The 22,762-nt window shown below is 40.7% G+C and overlaps 2 protein-coding genes across 2 annotated transcripts; both read left to right on the plus strand.

Moving 5' to 3' along the window:
- Positions 1-4,549: 4,549 nt before the first annotated feature.
- On the plus strand, positions 4,550-9,973 carry LOC149682590 (uncharacterized). Its single transcript, XM_089834195.1, has one exon. The coding sequence runs from the start codon at positions 4,550-4,552 to the stop codon at positions 9,971-9,973; it is 5,424 nt and encodes a 1,807-aa protein (XP_089690321.1).
- LOC149682591 (uncharacterized) lies at positions 9,969-11,196 on the plus strand. Its single transcript, XM_089834196.1, has 3 exons — positions 9,969-10,419; positions 10,488-10,650; positions 10,713-11,196. The coding sequence occupies exons 1-3, from the start codon at positions 10,272-10,274 to the stop codon at positions 11,194-11,196; spliced, it is 795 nt and encodes a 264-aa protein (XP_089690322.1). The 5' UTR covers positions 9,969-10,271.
- Positions 11,197-22,762: the final 11,566 nt, after the last annotated feature.

Genomic DNA, 22,762 nt, shown 5'->3' on the forward strand with positions numbered 1-22,762 from the left:
GATTTTTTGGTGAATGCCGTGATTACCACTGGATTCCTCGTGAATTTCGATGAATACAGTGATTATTTCTATTTCAACTGATTATGATTTTTATTTTGGATTTTCGAATTCCTCCATTGATTATGCGTGATTATTTCACGAAAGGCGTGATTACCGAGGTGATTAGAAAAGATTACTAGTAAATCATGTGATTATTTCTAATTTTCTCAAGATTTCACGTGATTTCCAGTGATTATCGGAGATTTCTGATTACCTTTGATTACCCGCAGAAATGATTTTGATTACTGATGATTTTCAAAGAATTCTAGAAATCAAGTAATCGATTTCTGCGGTTTTGTACACCTGATTATTTAAGTGACTAACCCCTCGGTTAGCCATTGGCGAACATTGACCGCCCAATGTGGTGGCGCACCATCCTGTTGGAACCACAGGTCCCGCATCACTGCTAATGGTAATGCGTCTATCGCATCACTAAACTCGTGGCGCAGGAAGTGCAAATACCTGTCACCAGTAATGTTGTCCTCGAAGAAGAAAGGTCCGATGATTCTGTTCCCCAGAATGCCACACCAAACATTTATCTTCCATCGAATTTTATGGTAATGTAACCAGTATGGATTTCGTTGGGTCCAGTGATGTAAGTTATGTCGGTTTACCGTACCATCCCTGTGAAATGTCGCCTAATCAGAAAAAATAACCTTTCTTAAGAACAATGGATCGGCTTCAATTAGCTCGCGCATGGTAAGACAGAAGTCTTGACGTCTTAGGTAGTCATCGTCCGTTAAGGCTTGATGGAGGTGGTTATGATAGGGCCGGTAGTGATGCCGATGTAAAATGGCAAGAACAGTTGAATGGCTTAGACCAACCTCTTCTCCGACCGCTCTACTACTAGTATGAGGATTGGCTTCAAAACGTGCTAGAATGTCGACTTCCCTATCATGATTACCAATTATACGGTCTCTTCTACGTTGACGGTCTTGCACGACGAAACTCCCGAAATCTCGTAGGTTGTCTCTAATGTTCGTGAAGGTTCTTCGAACCGGCCTTCGTCGGTGTGGGAAGCGTTCGACATAAAGCAATGCCGCTTGTTGAACGTTACCGCGAAATTCAACCAAAATAAACGTCATGTAAAATTTTTCTCGGTTGGAGTAGGCTGCCATTCGTCTACGACACAGGACTTACAACGTTTATACGAACTAAGCTGCTAGTAACGACGCGTACGTTTGATTGAATAATGTGCCAAATGCTCAATGCCGCGGATAATTCTGACCTTCGTAACCTCGTATGGATTCCTTATCTAAGTAGGCGAAAGCATAAGGTGAACCCTTATGCTTTGGCCTACTAGATATGGAATCACTCCTCAAATGCTTGAAAACGTAAACAATGGACAATCGTCTTGAAGAGTCTACACCACGACGGTAGGCACATCGAACATTTACGCTGATGAGTTTACCAAACAGCCCTTTAATTTGTAGTGTGATGCCTTAGTTCCTAAGCTTAATCGTAGGTCTTTAACGTTTCAAAGTGCGTATCATTAAACGATATTCACTATGATACTTGTTGCACGTTCTCATTTGCATACAGTGACACATGTCACACCCTGTATACGAGCTCGAAAATGTACTGCAGTGAAGTAGTCCGTCAGGGGTTCTGGGGGTTTTCCACAAAGGTAGATATTGCTCTGATCTCTTCCACACTGTATATACAGAAATATTTCGCTTCGTGTGTTACATTTAGTAATTTAGATCATTTCAATTTTTTCGGATACGGAAAAATAAAAGGGCCTTTAACTCTGATGACGTTATAGAAGTCGAAAAGATCTGTAGCTCGGTCGTGATCGTGTTAACGGATGACTTTATACGTTAACATATAAATTGAAGATGTTGTTGTAGATTAAAGATGATTTTAATTCCATTTCATTCTCTCTTTGAGGACCGAATACACATCACTGTCAATTTCAATATGGAAATGTAAAACGTTTACTAGATCATTATAACACAGTATGGGTACTGTTAATAAAATAATGCTCAAAATTTATCATAAAATATTTTTCGCAAATGAAAATTTAGTGGAATAAATGTTGAATAATTGTTTCAAATTACTAATGTTTTATAATCAAGCCTTCATAACTAAAAATATAATATTGGTTTTAATTAACTTTTCCCACTTTACACTTCCTTTTTCACGTTTTCGTCAATTACTATATTCTGGAATCTTTAATTCTCTGTTGAATCTGCCTGACGGAAAACGGATACAAAATAGGTTATTTGTGATCAGTGGTATGACCAAAAAATTAACGTAATTACGTTCTTAATAAAATATAGCGCAACTTTACTCAGGTCAATCTCGATAAGTTGAATAATTTAGTAGAAAGTACTTACCACTAACACTAAGACTTTCATTATATTTCTGGGATCCATGAAGTATACTATAATATATAATTATACATCAATATATATATTATATATCAGAGATGTTTCGAAAAACGCAAGTATGACAGACACACTAAATTTGGAAATGGAAAATTGGAAGAAAAACACACACTAATTTTTTGGCTTCGTAGACAATTTCTGAAAGCTTCAGGACACTAAACAAGATGGACGAGGCACATCTTTTCATTTTTGCTCACCTAATAAATTTATAGGGAGTGACCCCCATAGGTTTCTCAAAGTTATCTTATTTCCGCCCCTGCTTACAATAACTCACTCAGTAAAACAAACCTAACGAAAAGAGACAAAATTGGAAAGCCGGAAAAGGTAGCAACCCTTTTTCAGCCCTTCATTCTCATTTACGTGCATTCTCTTTTTCTCTATACTCGGGATTGAGACGCAACCTTCACATTGTTTCTTTAGTTGTCTCTTTGGCATTAGAAGCCATTTCATTACTATAAACTTGGTTACATCATACGAAAATTTGAAAACTTGCAATTATTAGTTAAAATTAATGTTGGTTCCATTTGGAAAGGGTGCTTAAAACCGTATTCTCTTATTTCTCTAACCCAAATCCAAATCGAAATTTTAATCTCCCGTCAAACATTTACCCATCACAAGGCAATAAATTGATTATCACCGATAAATTAATTAGCCCAAATATTTATAATTAGAATTTAACTCATTTCAAAACTAAGATTTTCCTAAAGGGTTTGAACCGTTTAATTAAAATTATCTAGTTAAACAATTTACCAATATCGTTACTAATTTTCTTAAAATCAATGAAACTGAAATATCAATATTAATTATTAAACAAATTATCTACTGGAAAGATATTAAGTTGTTCTTTAATTAATTTTTTTTCCATGTTAAGTTTCAAAGAAGATAAAAATTTTTATTTTCTGACACAAAAATTGGCAGCTTCTTCGCTTAATTCCCGATTTTTTTCTACTCTAAAACGGAAAGATTAACGTTTTGTGATATTAAAGGAGAATTAGAATTATAGTTTTCGTTTCTTTTGAAGTAGTTTCTATATAGGAACTTTTATCAAATGGCCACTTTACCGATAATTGATTTTACTAATCGAGACGATTACATTGCGTTATTGTATTAATATTTTATAAACATAACATGATCATTTTTTAAATATTAAGGATATTACTGATATTTGAGATTCATTGAATTTAAAAAAAATTGAACAAGTATTTCAGTTAAGCTTTGATATTGAGATCGGTTAATTCATTATATCGGCTAACGATGTTAAATGATTTTATTATAAATCTAACTTAAACTAACTAAATAACTAAATAACGAAACTAATTTTTGTTTGTTTACTTAATAATCCTATTTGTTTGCTTAATAATCATTTTTGTTTAAAACTATTTGTGTGTATAACCGTGTACAAAATTTAATTACCAATGTTCATTTCACTAACCCTTTAAAAACACTAACCCTTTAAAAGTTTATCGTCAATAGTCATTTTTGGGTTTCTCTTGCCCAGAGTCCCCTTTCACTTTCTCGTGAGTCATGTTTACGGAATGCAACCTTTAAGACGTCACAACCTCGCTGGAGGGAAAAATCGCTCCTTATATGGAGTTGCTAAGCGGCTTCAGTACTGCACGTGACCCCTTCGACCCAATGGGCAAGAGCCCCCAAAAATGACAAATTTTTCTCATCAAAGAGAGAAAACTTCGATGGATGAGAAAACTTTAGTCGTAAAAAAAATCTACCTGTACGAGGAAGGCACGGGCCGACCTCTCTCCCTCTACCCGTCTCGGGACGGTAAAATTTCGCTTTCGCTGTGTATAAGTTTGTTTTTTTTCCTTTGTATTTCGTATTAAAGTATTAAGTTTTATTCAATATCAGTTTGTTATTCCACCGAATGTTACTAATCGACGTTATTTCGACCAACCCTTCAATTTTATTAAAAGGAATAAAATTGGCTTTAAAGTTCTTTTTTCAGTCGGGAATTTTAAAGTATTCTAAGCTCTCCCACTCTTGAGCAGCCCCTCGGCCAAAATCCCACTACATTTTGGTGCCGAAACCCGGGAAATACGTCGATATAAGGAACACTCGCGCTCGGTATAAATCGTCTTAAAACTGGTAACAAAAAAAAATTAAATATGGCGGAAAACGAAGAAGTAGTTGAGGCGACTCAAAACGCGAAACAACTATCTAAATACACTAAGAAGCGTAGTGCAGTACGGTCTGCAGCTACTCGCGCTATCAACGCTATAAAAAATGAACTGAACTCTGCCACACCTAACGTGGATAAGCTAGAAAACTGTGTGTTACTTCTAAACGACAAAGAGTCGCAATTAGAAAACCTTAATAATCTCATCGAAAACCTAATCGATGGAGATGAGGTACAAGAGAACGATTTTGAGGTTTGCTGCAAGTACGCGGACGACATTTTGGAAGCTAGTGCTTCAGCTAAACGCCTCCTGGAGAAATTAGATGGTATAAGGATGCAACAGGCAGCCGCCCAACCTGGGGCACCATCTCTAACCTACGGCTACCAAACACCTAATTTGCAACCACCTCAAACACCTACTCCTCAAGTACCTCAAACGCCTCCACCGCTCGCACCTGGTGGAACGCACTCTACGACGGGAAGCATCTCAGTGACTTCATCAGCACCCAACGTCCGGCTACCGAAGTTGGAGATCGAACGATTCAACGGAGACATCGAAAATTGGCTGAGTTTCTGGTCTCAATATTCTGCGACCATCCACGACAACCCTACTCTACCAAAATCAGCTAAGTTCTCTTATCTTAAATCTTATTTAACTGGGGCTGCCGCTAGGTCAATGTCGGGATTAGCCTCAACTGATCAAAATTATGACACCGCTATAAAAAATCTGAAAGAACGCTTTGGTTGTTCAGAAGATATCACGGCAGTTCACATGAACATTTTAACTAATTTAACGCCCGTAAAGAGAGCTAATGACATTGAAGGACTAAAACGTTTGTATGACACTTGTGAAGTACAAATTCGCAGTTTACAATCTCTCGGTGTAGTCACAAATTCTTACGGTGTCTTATTATGCCATGTATTAGTTAAAACTTTGCCATTAGAACTTTCAATTGATTTTAATCGTAACTACGATCAAAAGTCGTATTCCGTAGACGATCTCCTATATTTTTTGCGGAAAGAAATCGTTTTTCGCGAAAGAGCTCAAGCTAATACAAATAAAGAATCAGATTCTAGAAAACCGCCAATATTTGTTAACCCCTCTGGTTACAAAAATCGGAATCAAAAATCGTCCCAATCTACTGCCTCCGCTCTTTTGGTTGGCACTAACAAAGGTCGCGCTTACGTAAAAACCTGCTTTTACTGTGACGATTCAGAGCACAAAACCTCGGAGTGCAAAGCCTTAACTCTAGCGGAAAGAAAAGACCTCGTGTTTAAAAGACAACGCTGCTTCATTTGTCTACGAAGTAAACACCGTACGAAAAACTGCGACTCTAACAGTAAAAACTGTCCTAATTGTGGGAAGAAACACCACATTACCCTTTGCGAAGGGAAAGATGAAGAAAGCGGGTATAATCAAGAGTCTTCAACCTCAAGCCCAACTCAAGCTGCTAATAATCATGTAGGGACGAACGAACCTAGTCGGAACAAGATGGTCTTGCTGCAAATGGCCCAGGCCGTCGGAAAAAACCCTAAAGATGGAAGCACCAAGAAACTGCGCTGTCTACTGGACAACGGAAGCCAGGTAACGATTATCAAGGAAAGTGTTTCTAAAAGCCTGAACCTACCGGTAATCTCTGAAGAAGAACTGGACGTATACCCCTTTGAGGGAGCTGAACCTATACGCAGCAAAAGGAGAAAAGTTCGCCTAGAACTAGCTTGCACTTTTGACCCCAAGCGTCGAGTCACAATAGAAGCTTTCGAATCGAAGAAGGAGATAAGCGGAGCAGTCTTCTCGGTACCAAGTTCGGGTGTCGTTGAAGAAATGAAGAAAAGAGGACTCCGTCTAGTAGACACGCTTGAAGACAACGATGGCCAAAGTGGCTCTTCTTCCATAGATTTGCTTTTGGGCTCAGATGAATACTGGGGAATTGTTTATGGAAGGTTCGAACGCCTTTCTTCCAAACTCGTCGCGCAAAATACTGTTTTTGGATGGGTCATAAACGGACCAACGATGGTCACGTCCACGTCAATCGGCATAAACACGGCTTCAGTCATGCACATAAGCGCCGTAACTCCGTCCGAGGAAGAATTGGTCTCCACGCAACTCCGATCATTCTGGGAGCTCGACTCAATTGGTATAAGGGACTCGGATTCAAAATCACCAGAACACAGCGATGTTCTAACCTCTTTTGAAAGGTCCATTCAATTCAAAAATGGACGTTATGAAGTGTCGTTCCCTTGGAAACCAAATAAATTGGCACTCGCGGATAATCTCAACGTCGCTAAAAAGAGAACCCAAGTTTTACTAAGAAAACTGCAATCAAATCCAGTCCTATTCATGAATTACAACGACGTAATTAAGGAACAGTTGGAATCAGGAGTTGTCGAAAGAGTTAGCACCTCTATGACCTTAAAAATGGACCTCCCCACTTACTACTTTCCTCATCGAGAAGTCATTCGCGTCGCCAGCGAAACTACCAAGCTTCGAGTCGTACATGACGCATCCTCACACGCCCTAGGAAGTCCATCACTTAACGACTGTCTGGAAGCAGGGCCTAACCTGAACCCAGAACTTCTGGACGTTCTCATCCGATTTCGTGAGAATCGTATCGCATTTACCGCTGATATAACAAAGGCGTTTCTACAAATTTCGATCTGCGAAAATGACCGAGACGCTGTCCGTTTCCTGTGGATTGATGTAAACAATCCAGATGCTAACTCCAACCTATTGGTATACCGAATGACTCGGGTCCCGTTTGGAGTTACTTCAAGCCCATTCATGCTTGCAGCTACGATACGACACCACGTAAAAAAGTATAAGGAGAAAGAACCGGAAGTCTGTGACAAAGTTGATAAATGTCTATTTGTCGACGATTTGGTCACGGGAGGAAAGCACGTCGAGGAAGCTTTCGAAATATCTACCAAATCAACTGAGATTTTAAAACAAGCGGGGATGGAACTACATAAGTTCAAGACCAACTCACCGGAACTACAAAAACTATGGCACCTTCAAAACCCAACGACAGAAGAAGCGAAATCCACACAAAGCCTGTCAAATTCAGCAACTCTGAAGATACTAGGATTGTCCTGGGACACCACATCTGACTGCCTGATTTTCGTCATGGATGACCTATTGGAATTTCTCATTCTTCGGAAGAACACGAAAAGATGGGTACTCAGATCTGTAGCCCGAATATTTGATCCTCTTGGATTACTAGCACCCTTTACAGTAAAGGCTAAATTCCTTTTCCAAGAACTTTGGCAAAACGGGTCGACCTGGGACGAAGAATTATCGACAGACCTCTCGTCGAAATTTAACGAATGGTGCGAAGAACTCCGAAATCTGAGAGAAGTGAAAGTTCCACGGTACTATTATTCCCAAACGGGCAAAGAAAATTTGCTAGAGATCGAATTGCACACCTTTGTGGACGCGAGCGAAAAGGCATACGCCGCAGTCACGTACCTCCGTTTCAAGACTTGCGAAGGAAAAATAGGAACAGCGCTGGTCTCGTGCAGAACTAGAGTTTCCCCATTAAAGAAACTAAGCATGCCACGATTGGAACTAATGGGAGCTGTAATAGGATCTCGCTTAACTTCACACCTACTCGGAACCTTTGCTATTCGACCCACAAAAATTAGAATGTGGACCGACTCGACTATAGCACTTCAATGGATAAGAGGATCCGCGACCGAATGGAAGCCTTTCGTGTCTAATCGCGTTAGGGAAATTCAGACCCTAACAAATCCAGCTGATTGGAATCATTGCCGAACTAAGGACAATCCAGCGGACCTACCAACGCGTGGTAGTACCGTGTCAGATCTAATACATAATAGTTTATGGTGGAAGGGACCTACTTGGCTCGGTAAAGAAACCGAGGCTCACCCAAAACAACCAATAACTAAACAAGTATCCAACCCGGAAGTACAAGACGAACTCAGAAACTCCTTCCGGTCTGTTAATCTTGGCCTAGTCACTGTCCAGCCTGCTTCCGAGCCGGTATTCGAGCTGAAAAAATTCAGTACATGCTTTCTGAAACCCGTGTATCGAATAACAGCCTGGATATATCGTTTTACTGAAAACTGCAGGAAAAAGAAAACAGACAGGTCATTTGAGGAACTATCAACGGAAGAGCTCACACGAGCTGAAAAATATTGGATCAAGAGATCACAAGAAGACTGCTTTCACACAGAGGTCACTGCCTTACGTAACGGGCAAAGCTTTGAAAAGGAATCGAAAATCTATTCACTCCACCCCTACCTCGACGATGACGGTTTACTTTGCGTGGGAGGACGCTTAACCTCTACCTCTCTGAGCTACAGAGAACGTCATCCATGGATTCTCGCGTCCAAACATCGACTTTCTGAGCTCATAGTCTACAATGAGCACGAACGTTTACTTCACGCTGGGGTTACCGATACTCTGGTAGAAGTCCGCGAACATTTTTGGATTCCTAGCGGTCGGCAAATGGTTAAAAAGGTGGTACATCATTGTTACCATTGCCGTTGGACTCGAATTAAAGCCTCTGCCGCCGAAATGGCGCCGCTACCGTCCTTTCGAACAACGCCAGCTCCGGTCTTTGAAGTTTGCGGTCTGGACTTTGCTGGACCCCTTTACACGAAAGATGGGCAAAAATGCTACATTGCGTTATTTACCTGCGCCGTTACTCGAGCTTGCCACTTAGAGCTGGTAAATGACATGTCGACCGATAGCTTTCTTCAGGCATTTAGACGATTTATTGCCCGCCGCGGGATAGTTAAATCCATCTATTCCGACAACGCCAAGTCATTCAAAAGAGCCGAGCTGGATCTCAAGGAACTGTTCAAAAACATTCGAAGTCCGGAAGTATGTCGTTACTTTGGCAACCTAAAGATATCTTGGCATTATATCGTAGAAAGAGCCGCTTGGTGGGGCGGTTTCTGGGAACGCCTAGTCCGCTCAGTTAAGGGCTGCCTTAAAAGATCCATGGGACAGGCCCGTCTCACCATTGACGAAATCACGACCTACCTAACAGAAGCCGAGGCCGTCATAAACTCTCGACCAATATCATACGTCTATCAAGACGCTGGTGAACCAACTCCTCTCACCCCAGCGCACTTTTTGGTCGGAGGTCGACTCACCGCACTGCCTTCAAGGTCGTTTACGCAAAACCCTACAACTCCTGCTACGCGGATTCAATTAACCAGACGTTTGAAATTGCGTCAACGAATAAATGATACTTTCTGGTCGAGGTGGAAATCCGAATACCTTTTGGAATTACGCTCTGCGCACCACCGCTTAAATAAGATTCCAACACCGGAATTAAAGAAAGACGACGTGGTCTTAATTGAAGACCAAAATGTGCCCCGTTTATGTTGGAAGATGGCCGTAATTGAAGAAGTCTTTCGCGGACGCGACGGTATCGTAAAGTGACGGCCACACCAGTAATACGCGTTCGCTCTCTTCGCTTTGCCATGGTTGCAAGGTTCGCAAGCTTGAAACGCATTCAAGCCACATATAGCAAAACTTCTCGTTTTCAAAAATCGCGCCAGCCGCGGGTCCGAGGTAGCGTAGATTAGCGAAAGGACTCTCCGATATCTGCCAGCCAATCAGAGGGAGCGCTGCAATACGTCATTCATACAGTTGAGCAACTTGAGCTAGCTAGAGTAGTACCGTGCCACCAAGGCTTAATTTTACCTAGATAGTGGACTGCTCATTGTTTAAAATAATCATGGCAGATATTGAAATAAACGATGAGGAATTAATAAACGTTGTAAGAACGTTTCCAGAGCTGTGGAATAAAGCCTGTACTGCCTATAGAAACAACAGGAAGAAAGATGGAGCGTGGATTCGAATCTCCGAGAGGCTACATAAACCAAGTAGGAGTAATATTTATTTAATAACTGATTAGTATTCAATATATCAAGTTTATTATTGTGAATGGTAGTTGATGATCTGAAATCACGTTGGAAGTCAATAAGAGACAAATATGTCCGAGAGAAAAAGATTATGGATGCTTCTAAAAAAAGTGGAAGCGCTGCTTCCCACAGAGAAGCCTGGGAGCTTTTTGAGAGCTTACATTTTTTAAAGGACTCCATAAGTCATCGAAAGTATGTAAAAATGAATAAATTAGATCTTATAGACGCTTGTCATTAATCGAAAATCTATGTAGAACGAGCAACAACATGGTAAATGCCGAAAAACCACCACATCAGGACGAGCTTGTAATTGAGACTGATGATGGGGTGTTCAGTATCATCGAAGACCAATTGAGGGTATCAGATGAAGAAACCAGTAACTCAAGGCCAAGTACATGTTCTTCTAGTTCAAGTAGTAATACTCGAAAATCGTCGACATCCGACCACCTAGAGCAGAATGAATGCAAGTCTTCAGGCAAATATAAAAGACCAAAACAAAAACCTGACCCATACGAACAATCTCTTCTAAAAATCTGGAAGGAAAACAATGATAAAATGAAAGATTGTGATGGTGCTTCGGAAGATCCAGATAGGCTATTTTTACTCAGCTTAGAAAAGGATTTTAAAACCTTAAATGAGAAAAACAAAAGAAAGGCAAAACATGCTCTAATGGAAGTCCTAGAGAACCTGATTGATATCCAAGAAAGAGACAATTCATTATTGGAAAACGACCATTAAGAAATTTTCTTTATTAAAAATAAAACATTGATACTTTCAAATAAATCATCAATTATGATTAATCGTGTGCTCTTGCTTGGTTTCCTACTTTACCGTTAGTTGCAAAATAATCTTTGTACAAATCTCTAACTTGAATAGCTTTAAAACAATCTAAACAGGCTATCCGAGGTTTTAGTTATCATTACATGTAATAATGTAAGATAATGTGACGAAGCGGCTCAGTCAACGTGGGGCAAATGCCTCATTAAGTTTTGCTTGGCCATAGGCGTCAGTGGTCAAGCTAGAATTCCTCTTAAAGCAGTGTATAAGCAACACATGACGCAATGTTTTTGAAGTGAACGCGGTCGATCACCGTTAGAGTTAGCAGGAAAACCTGAGGCTTTGTCAATTTTATTTAAAAAGTATTTTTATTGGAAATTTTAAAAAAACTAACAGCACTAGCATTAACCACACTCATAGCAATGTTTAGTAAATAATAACCTTTATCGCATTGCTTAGAAAATAATACCATTAATCGCAAAGTTTAGGGTGTGGCGTAGTTTATGAACGGTTAATTAGAATTGAAATTTTTTTTTTGAAAGCAAAATCCTGTGATAATTTGATTTTACTGATTTTCTTGCAAATAAATCGTTTCCTTAAATTTCAAAGTTTTCAATATTTGCAATAATAGCCAACCCACTAAGAAGGGGCATGCGATTTGTGTGCGGAAAACTTGTAAATTTTCCCTCAGCATTCGCCCACAGCTCTTTAAGATAATCGGTAACACCCTGCCCTTCCGTAAAATTAATGTGAGTTATTTTGATCAAAAACCTGTTCCATTTATCAAACTTGGGAAATCGAAATTTTAAATGAAAGATATTTCCACTTACTTAAATCCTGGTGGTTCAATTTGGTTGTCAAAAAGTGGTACCAAGATCTCTCACAGAAAATTTGCTTTGATTAAAATTAATAATCGAAATTCTAGTTCTATAATATATCGACGAAAAGTTTTTTATCAGTTTTCACATCTACGTTTAAGCTTTGAACTGTTACACTCGACTGTAAAATATTCCTATTCGCGACTTAAACTCGAATTGGGTAGTTACACGTATGCGTTAAAATATCAAGTGTCGGAAAGATAGCAATCAGCTTTTAAGTGCTATATATATAACACGCGATTTAACATTGCCACCTTTAAGCAAGCTCGCATCTCATGAATGTTTTCAGGCTTCGTGTTTTTCTTCTCTAGTATTCTCACTTTAATTAATTATGAGATTTTAACATTATTTTTTTTAGTAAAACAAAACTTCTTGAAGTTGCTAATTCACAGTTTAATTGCGCCATAAGAGGAATCTTTTTACCCCTTCATATCCTTTCATTTTTTTAATCTTAACTGTTTTATCCTTTACTTCTTTGGCATGATTGTTTATATAATAATAGCAGTCGACGAGGTCACGAGGCTGCACTTATTACATTTTACGATGGTAAAAGCACCACCAAGCGAGAAAACACGGCGAACTAGATTAGTTAAAAAATATTCTCGCTTCGCCTAGATCATTTCAGAGGCTCGAAATGAACAATAAATATTCATGATGCAAATGATTTTATTCATTACTCAACAAATGAAACTTATCGGAACTCGTGTTATTCTACTTTTGAAATAAGCCTTTTAGCACACGGAGTCCTCAAGGGATTTCGAAAAAATTACCTAGTACAGGAAACGAATACATTGGATCGTTTCCCTTCTACTAGCAGAAAAACAAGTTGGGGATACGAAAATTTTACCTCACCGAGTCAAAATAAGAACTATCTACCTACTTATTTACCTATTTGAAATATTGATAAGCAATTGCCTTCGCTAAGGTACAAACAAAAATAGTTATTCAAGTGTTATGAAAAGTTGTATTCACTAATCCACAATTCGGATACCATGTTAACACTTTTCTCTCATTATACCTCAATAATAGACAGAATAATTGCCAGTTTTTCTAAATAGTTAAGTTAAAATGTCTCTCGCCACACAAAACGACACTATAAACAAAAGAATGAAATTATTGCGCGATCAAACCTTTAACTACGGCGAACAAGTTGTGGTCATGTCCATTGATTCTATTAGTGAACCTAAAACTATTAATTTAGCAGTAAATTTAATTCTCGGCTCACTCTGAACCATTAAGACCTCTCTAGAGAGGTTCATAGAGAGCTCAAAACACGACGCCAATTATAATCGTATTTCTTTTGGCTCAGTCGTTGGGTGTCTTAACTTTTAGGTCCAGACCAAACCAATAAGACATCAAGGGAAGGAATATAAGAATGGCTAGATTTTTCTTAACAGTCATTATAAGACCACATGATGTTCTTGTAATATCGAAATGAAACAGAGCTTTTCATTTCGATATTCCTAGAACATCATGTGATCTTACAATGACTGTTAAGAAAAATCTAGCTATACTACGATAATATCAGGGAGCACAAATAGACAAGAGAGTCAAAGATAGAAGTGGAAAGTCTAACGGCCGGCCAACAACATTTAAATAAAAATAAGCTTGGGGTATGAATCAAGAAGTAATTGCTTTCTACTCTAACCAATAAATTGAACCATGTATCGTCAAGACGTCAAGGCAAGGCATTATTCATTATATTCGCCTAACGATGATGGGGCGAAATGTTCCTTAAAAGTATACTGTTCGCGCTCTTTAGGAATGAATGTTAACTCGATAACAAGATTACCTTTACAAAAATCTTCTTAAGAACTCTTAAGAAAATTCCTTGGGAGATTTCTTTGGAAATCCTTATGGCGTTCTTTAGGAAATTGGGAATATTGGCCTCTTTTTCTTTGGAAATACCTTTGGAAATTTCTTGGGAAGTATCTTTGGAATTTTCTTGGGAAACCTCTTTGGAATTTCCTTGGAAAATGTCATTGGAATTTCCTTGAGAATTGTCTTTGGAATTTCCTTGGGAAATGTCTTTGGAATTTCCTTGGGAAATGTCTTTGGAATTTCCTTGGGAAATGTCTTTGGAATTTCCTTGGGAAATGTCTTTGGAATTTCCTTGGGAAATGTCTTTGGAATTTCGTTGGGAAATATCTTTGGAATTTCCTTGGGAAATGTCTTTGGAATTTACCTAGGAAATGTCTTTGGAAATATCTTGGGTAAATATATTTGGAATTTTCTTGGGAAATATCTTTGGAATTTTCTTGGGAAATGTCTTTGGAATTTACTTGGGAAATGTCTTTGGAAATTTCTTGGATATTGTCGTGCGAAATATATAGAGAAGTGGTAAATTAATTTAGCCACTTGAAACGAGGATACTTCTTACATGCAGAACCATATCCCAGTACAGGAAGTGTTGTTCTTATATGCTGAACTACACCCCTTATAGCGAGTTAAGATCTCGCATGCAGTGTGAAACTGCTTATAGAGTTGTAACCGTCCACACCAAGCTTCTCCTTCCCGCGAAAAACCGCGTCGTCTGCTTTACTCAATTTATATTTTTTATACTAAATTTTGTATAATGCCAAATTGTCCCGAAGTGGCGCCTTAAGCGCCACTGCTGTCAAACAATTAAAAAAACATTTTGTCGCGGGGATAAAAACCCCGCCGAAAGTCAGTCTCGGCAGTCAGTAAATGTAACGCGCTCGAGTCAGACGTGTTCTATTTTTTTACAATGAATTCAAGTTCATATTATTAAACTACCACTGCGTTTTCCTTGCAACAATGGACTATCTGGTAAATATAGTTAGTCATGGACAATAAGTCCTTTAAACGGGAACCTGGGAACTTCTTAATAGCTAGTTTTATTTAATTTCTTTGTGAGCCGTGAAATTAGGCCCCCTTTCCTACTTTTAAATTTTACGGTTACATAAAGTGCCGAGCTTGCCAGGACTCGTTACGACTAACATTACCATTTGTACTTAAACGCGTACTTGTGACATTACTTGTGCCTTTGCTTGAAAAGCCGACCCACAAGCTTTGTTCGCGGTGCTCAACGCGCAGTTGCCGGGATCCTATACTCCCCCGAGGAGGAACACTAGTCCTACGCATGGTCAAGGACAAGCGGCAGGAGGAATCCCACCTCCGCCGCCGCTACCGCAAGGTGCAGCGACCAATGTTTGGCTACAAACTATTCAAACCCTAGCTACTACATTAGCGAATGTAGGCACTAGACCAGCTGCCAAAAATAGGCCAAAACCATCCCCTCACTTAATATTTAGTGGTGTTGAAGGTGAAAGCGCGCCGGAATTCCTTCGGACTCTGACGGAATTCGCTGAATTTCACAGCATGACAGACAATGACATTATCGCGCTTCTACCCCAAATATTAAGGGTTTAGAGACATGAATAGGCCTAATCAAACAATTACGTGGCGTACAGTGAAAGGCGGGTTTAGAGACTATTTCTTTTCTGTACGAGCAGAGGAATCCCTCCGCCTATAAATAGCGCAATTTAAACAATCCGACAGTGTGTCTTTTGACGCGTATATCGCTACAATTACTGCGATGAATCAAAACCTACGCGTTCCGTACACTGACTCTGAACTTGTTGGTATTTGCAAGAAAAATATCCTCCCCGAAATACGCATCCATGTCTTTAACGACAACATAAGGACAATGCGCAGTTTTATCGAAAAGGGTCGCGTAACAGAAGAAATTTTACGAGCGACCCCTTCTAGCTCATTGTATCCTAGAGACAGTTCAAAGTCTACCTCGCGTGAAACCAGTGGGAGAAGAAATTCTCCCACAGCCGCGGTTTTAACTATACCGCCGGGGGGAGGTGCGAAATCAAAGGTCGCGACATCAAATGCAAGAAATACCAATAGACCAAAGACTCCTACACAGGTTAAGCCCGAGCAAAACGATTTAAGTCAAATCGAATGCTACAAGTGCGGACTCTTAGGGCATTATGCCACAACCTGTCCGGACAAACAAGAAGTCGCGCAAAGACAGGCTTCGGAAAACGCGAAAGCGGGAAGACAAAAAGGGGATCGTCTTCCCGCCGCGCGAAGAAAATAAAGCCCCTTATGGAAATTGGCTCTATGGATGTGCGTCGCTGTGAGGTTGATCCTCCCGTGGCCATAGAAGCCGTGTATTCGCATGGGACTTTCACGACTAGACTAGATTCAGGCGCTGATGCTTGTTTTATCAGCTTATATCAGTGGCGTAATTTAGTCAGAACTTTGAAACCAGACTTGGTACTTCCGGAAGAAGAAGAGACTCAATGTATAGTGTTAGGCGATGGACGTTATTCCTTCACGAAGGGACGCGTGCGAATAGACTTCCGCTTAGGACAGTTGAAACTAAAGCAAGAGTTTCACGTAGTTCCCTCACTGCCAAACGATTTTTTTCTGGGAAGAAAATTTCCTGTGTAAACATCGTGCCATTTTGGATTTTGGTACGAAAACGTGTCAGATTGACGGAACAACGTTTCCATTCGTGCTTAATCTCCCTGGGTTAAAGACACCAACCCCTCAGATTATCGAGGATATTGAACAAGCTGTCGCGTCGCCTACACTGAGTCCTGAACAGAAGGAAGACTTAAAAACTCTCTTATTACGATTTCCAAAACTATTTTCGGAAAAAGCGGGACGCACTAACTTAGTATATCACGAGATACACACTACCACCGATGTTCCCGTTAGTCAACGCGCGTATCGTGTTAGCGACGAGAAAAAAACGGATAATTGAAGATCATCTTCACGAAATGATCCGCGACGGAATCGTGAAACCATCCGTTAGTCCTTACGCGTCGCCTGTGGTACTTGTCCACCACAAATGCGGAAAGATACGTTTCTGCGTTGACTATCGTGCTTTAAATAAAGTGACCGTGAAAGATCCGTATTCGCTTCCGCGAATAGAAGAACTATTAGGAAAGATGGAAGCCCCAAAGTTCATCACAGCACTGGACTTAAAGAGCGGCTATTGGCAGATAGATCTCCATCCGCAAGCGAAAGCGAAGACCGCTTTGATCACGCACGCGGGGAAGTACGAGTTCGAAGTACTTCCGTTCGGTCTATGCAATGCGCCGTCGTCGTTTCAACGACTCATCGACGAAGTCTTCAGGGATGGACATCACTTTTCCATCTGTGTCTATCTTGATGACATCGTCATTCCATCCAGTACTTGGGCTGACCATTTGCAAGCCTTGGAATATGTCTTTCACCGACTGTCTGAAGCGGGACTTACGCTTCAGACCAAGAAATGTCGCTTTGCGCAAAGCGAAGCGACGGTGTTAGGGCATATAGTAAATGAACGAGGGATTCACATTGATCCCTCCAAGACTAGGGCTATAGTAGACTTTCCCGTCCCAAAGAACGTGAAAGAAATCCAAAGATTTCTGGGCATGGCGGGATGGCACTCTCGATTCATCCTGCAGTATTCCAAAATCGTTGCCCCGTTAAACCATCTTAAGAAGAAAGACGTTCTGTTCCAGTGGAAGAAAGAACAGCAGGAAGCGTTCCAGGCCATCAAGGATGCGATCTGCATGGCGCCTCCTTTAGCGGCTTACAACCCTAAGTTGCCGTGTATCCTGACAACGGATGCTAGCGACGCCGGACTTGGAGCTTTCCTGTCGCAAATTCAAGATGACGTCGAGGTACCTATTGCCTATGCCAGTAAACAACTGACCGACGTCCAGCGAAGATATACCACCACGGAAAAGGAATGTCTTGCTATCTATTGGGGAGTTGGAAAGTTCCGGCCTTACTTGGAGAATATACCGTTCACTGTGATCACCGATCACAAAGCTCTCCAGTGGTTGTTCACTCTGAAAGAACCAAATTCTCAACTTGTTAGTTGGGCAATGTACCTGCAGACGTATGACTTCAAGATCATACACAAGAAAGGAGTTGAGAACAAGGTTGTGGACGCATTATCAAGAGCGCCTGTCTCGCTATTAGCCATGTCCTTGGAAGACATGACTTCACCGTCCTCGTCAGAAGATTCCAGTCCAGCGGTATCCTCGTCAATGACGTCGACCTCGTCCTCAACCAGCAGCGGATTAGCTCCTCCTGCCAATCACGCATTGTACCACTCTTTCACGCTGGAAGAAGTACGAACGCCCCAACAAGATGAACAAGCCACTAATGACATCATAGTCCAGTTATCAGGAGATAATCCTCAACGACATCGGTACTACGAACTAAAGAACGATGTCTTGTATCGAAAGGCCTATGGTAGACAATCAGCGAAAATCTATTTGCCACAGCGGTTCCAGCGGGACGCCATCCGCTTGTTCCATGACCAGCCTCTATCTGGACATCGAGGTCGAGATCGTACCTGCGACAAGGTACGAGCCAGATACTGGTGGCCATCGTTCCGGCAGGACGTTACCGAGTACGTCCGCGGATGTCCTTTGTGTCAAATGCACAAGGCCCGCAATAGAAAACGTCCAAGTCTCATGCAGCCTAAGGCCATTACTGAGCCATTTGACTTGCTGGGAGTGGACATAATGGGACCTCTACCAAGAAGCCGTCACCATCATAAATACCTCCTAGTTTTCACGGACTATGCTACTAAATTTGTAGAACTATACCCGATGAAGAACATCACCGCCAGAACGTGCGCGAAGAAACTCGTCTCCATGATAGTTCGCTACGGATGCCCGAAAGCCATCGTGAGCGACAACGGGACACAATTCGTTTCTCAACTTTGGAAGGACATTCTCAAGATGTTCAAAGTCAAACCACGATACATCACTCCGTATCATCCACAGAGTAACATCGTGGAACGCACAAACAGAGTTCTGGGCGAAATTATTTCAACGTTCGTTGGTCGAGATCACCGAAGATGGGACGAGAACTTGCCATTCATCCAGTTCGCCATCAACTCGACTACACACACCACAACAGGAAGAACTCCTTTCTACCTAAACATGGGCAGGGAACCGAGATTTCCCTGGGACTTGGACGTGGGTATGCCTGTAGCGGACTTTGTTGAAAGGTCCGCATCGCTCTCAGCTTTAGCGAAGCAGCTTGCTTTGTCCAAGGAACTTGCCAAGAAAGCGCTACTACGATCAAAGGCGGGAAAGAATTGAATTTCCCGTTGGTGCGCTTGTCTGGAAGGAGACGCATCCCTTGTCTCAAGCGGCACGTGATGTCGCCGCTAAGTTATGTCCCAAATGGGATGGTCCCTACAAGATCGCAAAGAAACTAAATCGATTGCGATATCAGCTAGAAGACCCAGAGACTGGAGAAAACAAAGGGATCGAGAATATCGCTCATTTAAAGCTATATTGGTGGAATAAAGATTCTGCCAACCGGACGGAAGCCAGACATCCTCAACTTCAAGCAGTTCATCTTCTACAACGTCACAGTCCGTACCTATACTTCAGGACGCCTGAGTCAGTACTGGTGACGAACGTCGTGAGACTCGACGAGAAAGAAGACAACGACTGTTGAGAGACCAAGAAGTACAAACTGAGTCGTCTGGAGAAACCTCTTCCTCAACCTCATCTTCATCCAAGGATGATGATGGATCCTCTTATGTTCCCTCGGAAGATGTACCAGATCTACCTGCGGAATCTGAACCAGACGCTTTCGCCTTATTCTCAGATCCTCCAGCGGTCTTCCGAGTGAATCGGATGCCGCCAGACCTTTCTCCTCCTTCCTTTCCTGATAGGAGCTCGAGGGAGAAGTCTCTCCCTCTACCCTCTCCTCTATCTCACCCTGACGATTCCAGTTCTTCCTCTGAGTCAGAGGAAGACGATACGGAATTGTCCAACCCTGTTCCCATAAATCCTATGAGATTTGTCAATCCTTTTCGTAAAGGATGGAAACGTGAGATAGTGCTGAGGAAGCATCCAAAGCCTGGAGGTCCTGAACTGGACATTTATTATCACCCTCCAGCAACATATCCGCATCAGACTCTTCGGTCTCGCCCAGACGTAGAACAGTCTCTACGCCTGCATTCAATCACAGATGTGACGTCTTGTGATTTTAATTTTGCCCGTCAAGCAATCTCGCGAGAACCATGGGAGACTATTCGGAACGAAACATAACGTTTTGACGCGACCCATGGAATTCGCCATCGCGAAAATTAGCAGCGATAGAAGACTGCTGCCGAGGCCAGGAGGCATTCCTCGCCGCCTGCCCAAGACTCAGCGGATTGGGAACAAGAGTGCCGCAGCAGACGACTTTTCTTTGGGGGGGAGGATGTAACAGGGCCGGAAATAAGAAAAATTTGTTATAGGACATGTGTCCACTGACCCCCTTCTTGACTGGAAAATTTATAGGACATTTTCCACTGGAGTGTGTAAAAATTGTATCGCACGTCCATAGTCAAGCTATCAAAACTTCGGAAAATTTATTGGTCAAACTGTCCAGTGACCCCTTTAGTTTTTAAAAAAATTATGGGACATTTCAAAATTTTATTGGACAATGTCCAGTGTCCTGTGCTTATTTCCGGCCCTGGGATGTAACCGTCCACACCAAGCTTCTCCTTCCCGGGAAAAAACCGCGTCGTCTGCTTTACCCAATTTATATTTTTTATACTAAATTTTGTATAATGCCAAATTGTCCCGAAGTGGCGCCTTAAGCGCCACTGCTGTCAAACTGTTAAAAAAACATTTTGTCGCGGGGATAAAAACCCCGCCGAAAGTCAGTCTCGGCAGTCAGTAAATGTAACGCGCTCGAGTCAGACGTGTTCTATTTTTGGTACAATAAATTCAAGTTCATATTATTAAACTACCACTGCGTTTTCCTTGCAACAATGGACTACCTGGTAAATATAGTTAGTCATGGACAATAAGTCCTTTAGACGGGAACCTAGGAACTTCTTCAATTGCGAGTTTTATTTAATTTCTTTGTGAGCCGTGAAATTAGGCCCCCTTTCCTACTTTTAAATTTTACGGTAACAAAGTCAGACATTTAATCGACTTAAATCATCCGTAAACGGCAGAAAGCTTTAACCTTGTGCAATTGTATGGGGTACTAAGTGGGTTTTGGAGGCTTTAACGGCCAAGCAGTAGATACAGACGTTGTTGTTAAATTTAATAATGTATATTCACTGAAAGTTTTTACCTCTCCGAGTGACGATGACGTCACGGAGAGGTATTACACCGGACGTGTCTGTGTGTATGTCTGTCACCGCGTTCGCAATTGGTAAATCGGAGCAAAGATGTTCGCAATTTCCGCACCGCCTTCGCAAGTCGCAGAAACTATTAATATTGTTGCTCTAACACCACCACAAATAGACGCCGTACTCTTCTTCCTGGCTCCTATACACCACCACCTTCAGCCCTTTCATGCATTCCACATGCATACCAGCCTGAATTAACTGGCTTCTAAACACCACCATCATCTGGTGTTTCGTGCATTTCACATGCCAATCTGTAGCTTTGGCTTCTACTCTATTATCATCGTTATGGTTAAGATAACGCGGCGATCAGCTAGGGTTACGAGAAACGTCTAGCCTCCCTAAGGTAGGATCGCCACCAAAGGTTTTCGCAGTTGCGCTTTTTCTTATCCCTTACTGTTAATCAATCGCCTTATATACCCTAAATTTTCAAAAGTTCTGATATAGGTGTTCCCTACAAGTATAACGTTAAAGATAGCTATGTTTAAAATTATTTTCGGAATTAAGTTTCTTAAACCGACTTAACTATAATTAACGTAAAATACTGACGATTAAATTAATTAATATCAGTTATATTTATTTAATTATTTAAGATAAACTTCTTTCCATGTAATGGCACAAGTGAGAGTTTATATAGAACGAGTAAAGAAGATTGCATCTGAATCGAAACACTACACGCGTATCAAAGTTAATATAAAGCGAGTAGGATGATAAGATCTCTTACAAAACGATAACATTTTCTTTTTGCAGAATATTAAATGGAAATATTTTAAATATTTTTCGGATTTACGATTCTTTTAGTAGTTGTGTAGCTATAAAGCTCTGTTTCATCTAAATATTCCAAGAACATCTTTTGATATTAACATTTCAAATTTGGTGTTTTCTTTTTAATTCAGCTTTACTACATTTATTTATAGTGTAAACGCAACTCTTAACTTTATTACATAATATGGATTTTAATACTTCGTCTCTCTATAAGTATTGAAACAATTAGGTCTATGAAATAAGATACCCTTGATTTAAACCAGAATTGATCTTGTTTCGTGTCCTCTTATAAGAGGTGTTAACGGTTCAGAGTGAGCCGAAAGTTAAATACATACTTAAGGGATAGATATTAGGTCCTCATTAGAATCATTGAGGATACACAGGGAATACGCTTAAACCTTTGCAAATGAACTTGGCAATATCCCGCCAATTGAACTACGTATTTCCAGTTTTCTCACTGGCTAATGGAAAGTAAATTCGTCTCGGCTCGGAGAGGTTCATTTTGGTTTCCCAACTTGTTTGAGTATCAGAAACGCGTTTAAGCTAATTTTCTCTACAATGTTTTTAAAAAAATACTTATTTTGGACTCTAATTACGCTCGAAATAAAGATAAAACGTGCCATAAGAGAATTAATCAAAAATTCCGACTGACAGCTTATACTCACTGTAAATCTAAACATAACGATTTTAATTACTCTTATTTTACTTTTAATCTATTTTATCCATTACATCAACACCTCACGGATTATTAAAG

The sequence above is a fragment of the Phalangium opilio genome, unplaced genomic scaffold (genome assembly GCF_054372755.1).
Source record: "Phalangium opilio isolate 3A_F unplaced genomic scaffold, DU_Popi_V2 ptg000038l_1, whole genome shotgun sequence".
Taxonomy (NCBI): Eukaryota; Metazoa; Arthropoda; class Arachnida; order Opiliones; family Phalangiidae; genus Phalangium; species Phalangium opilio.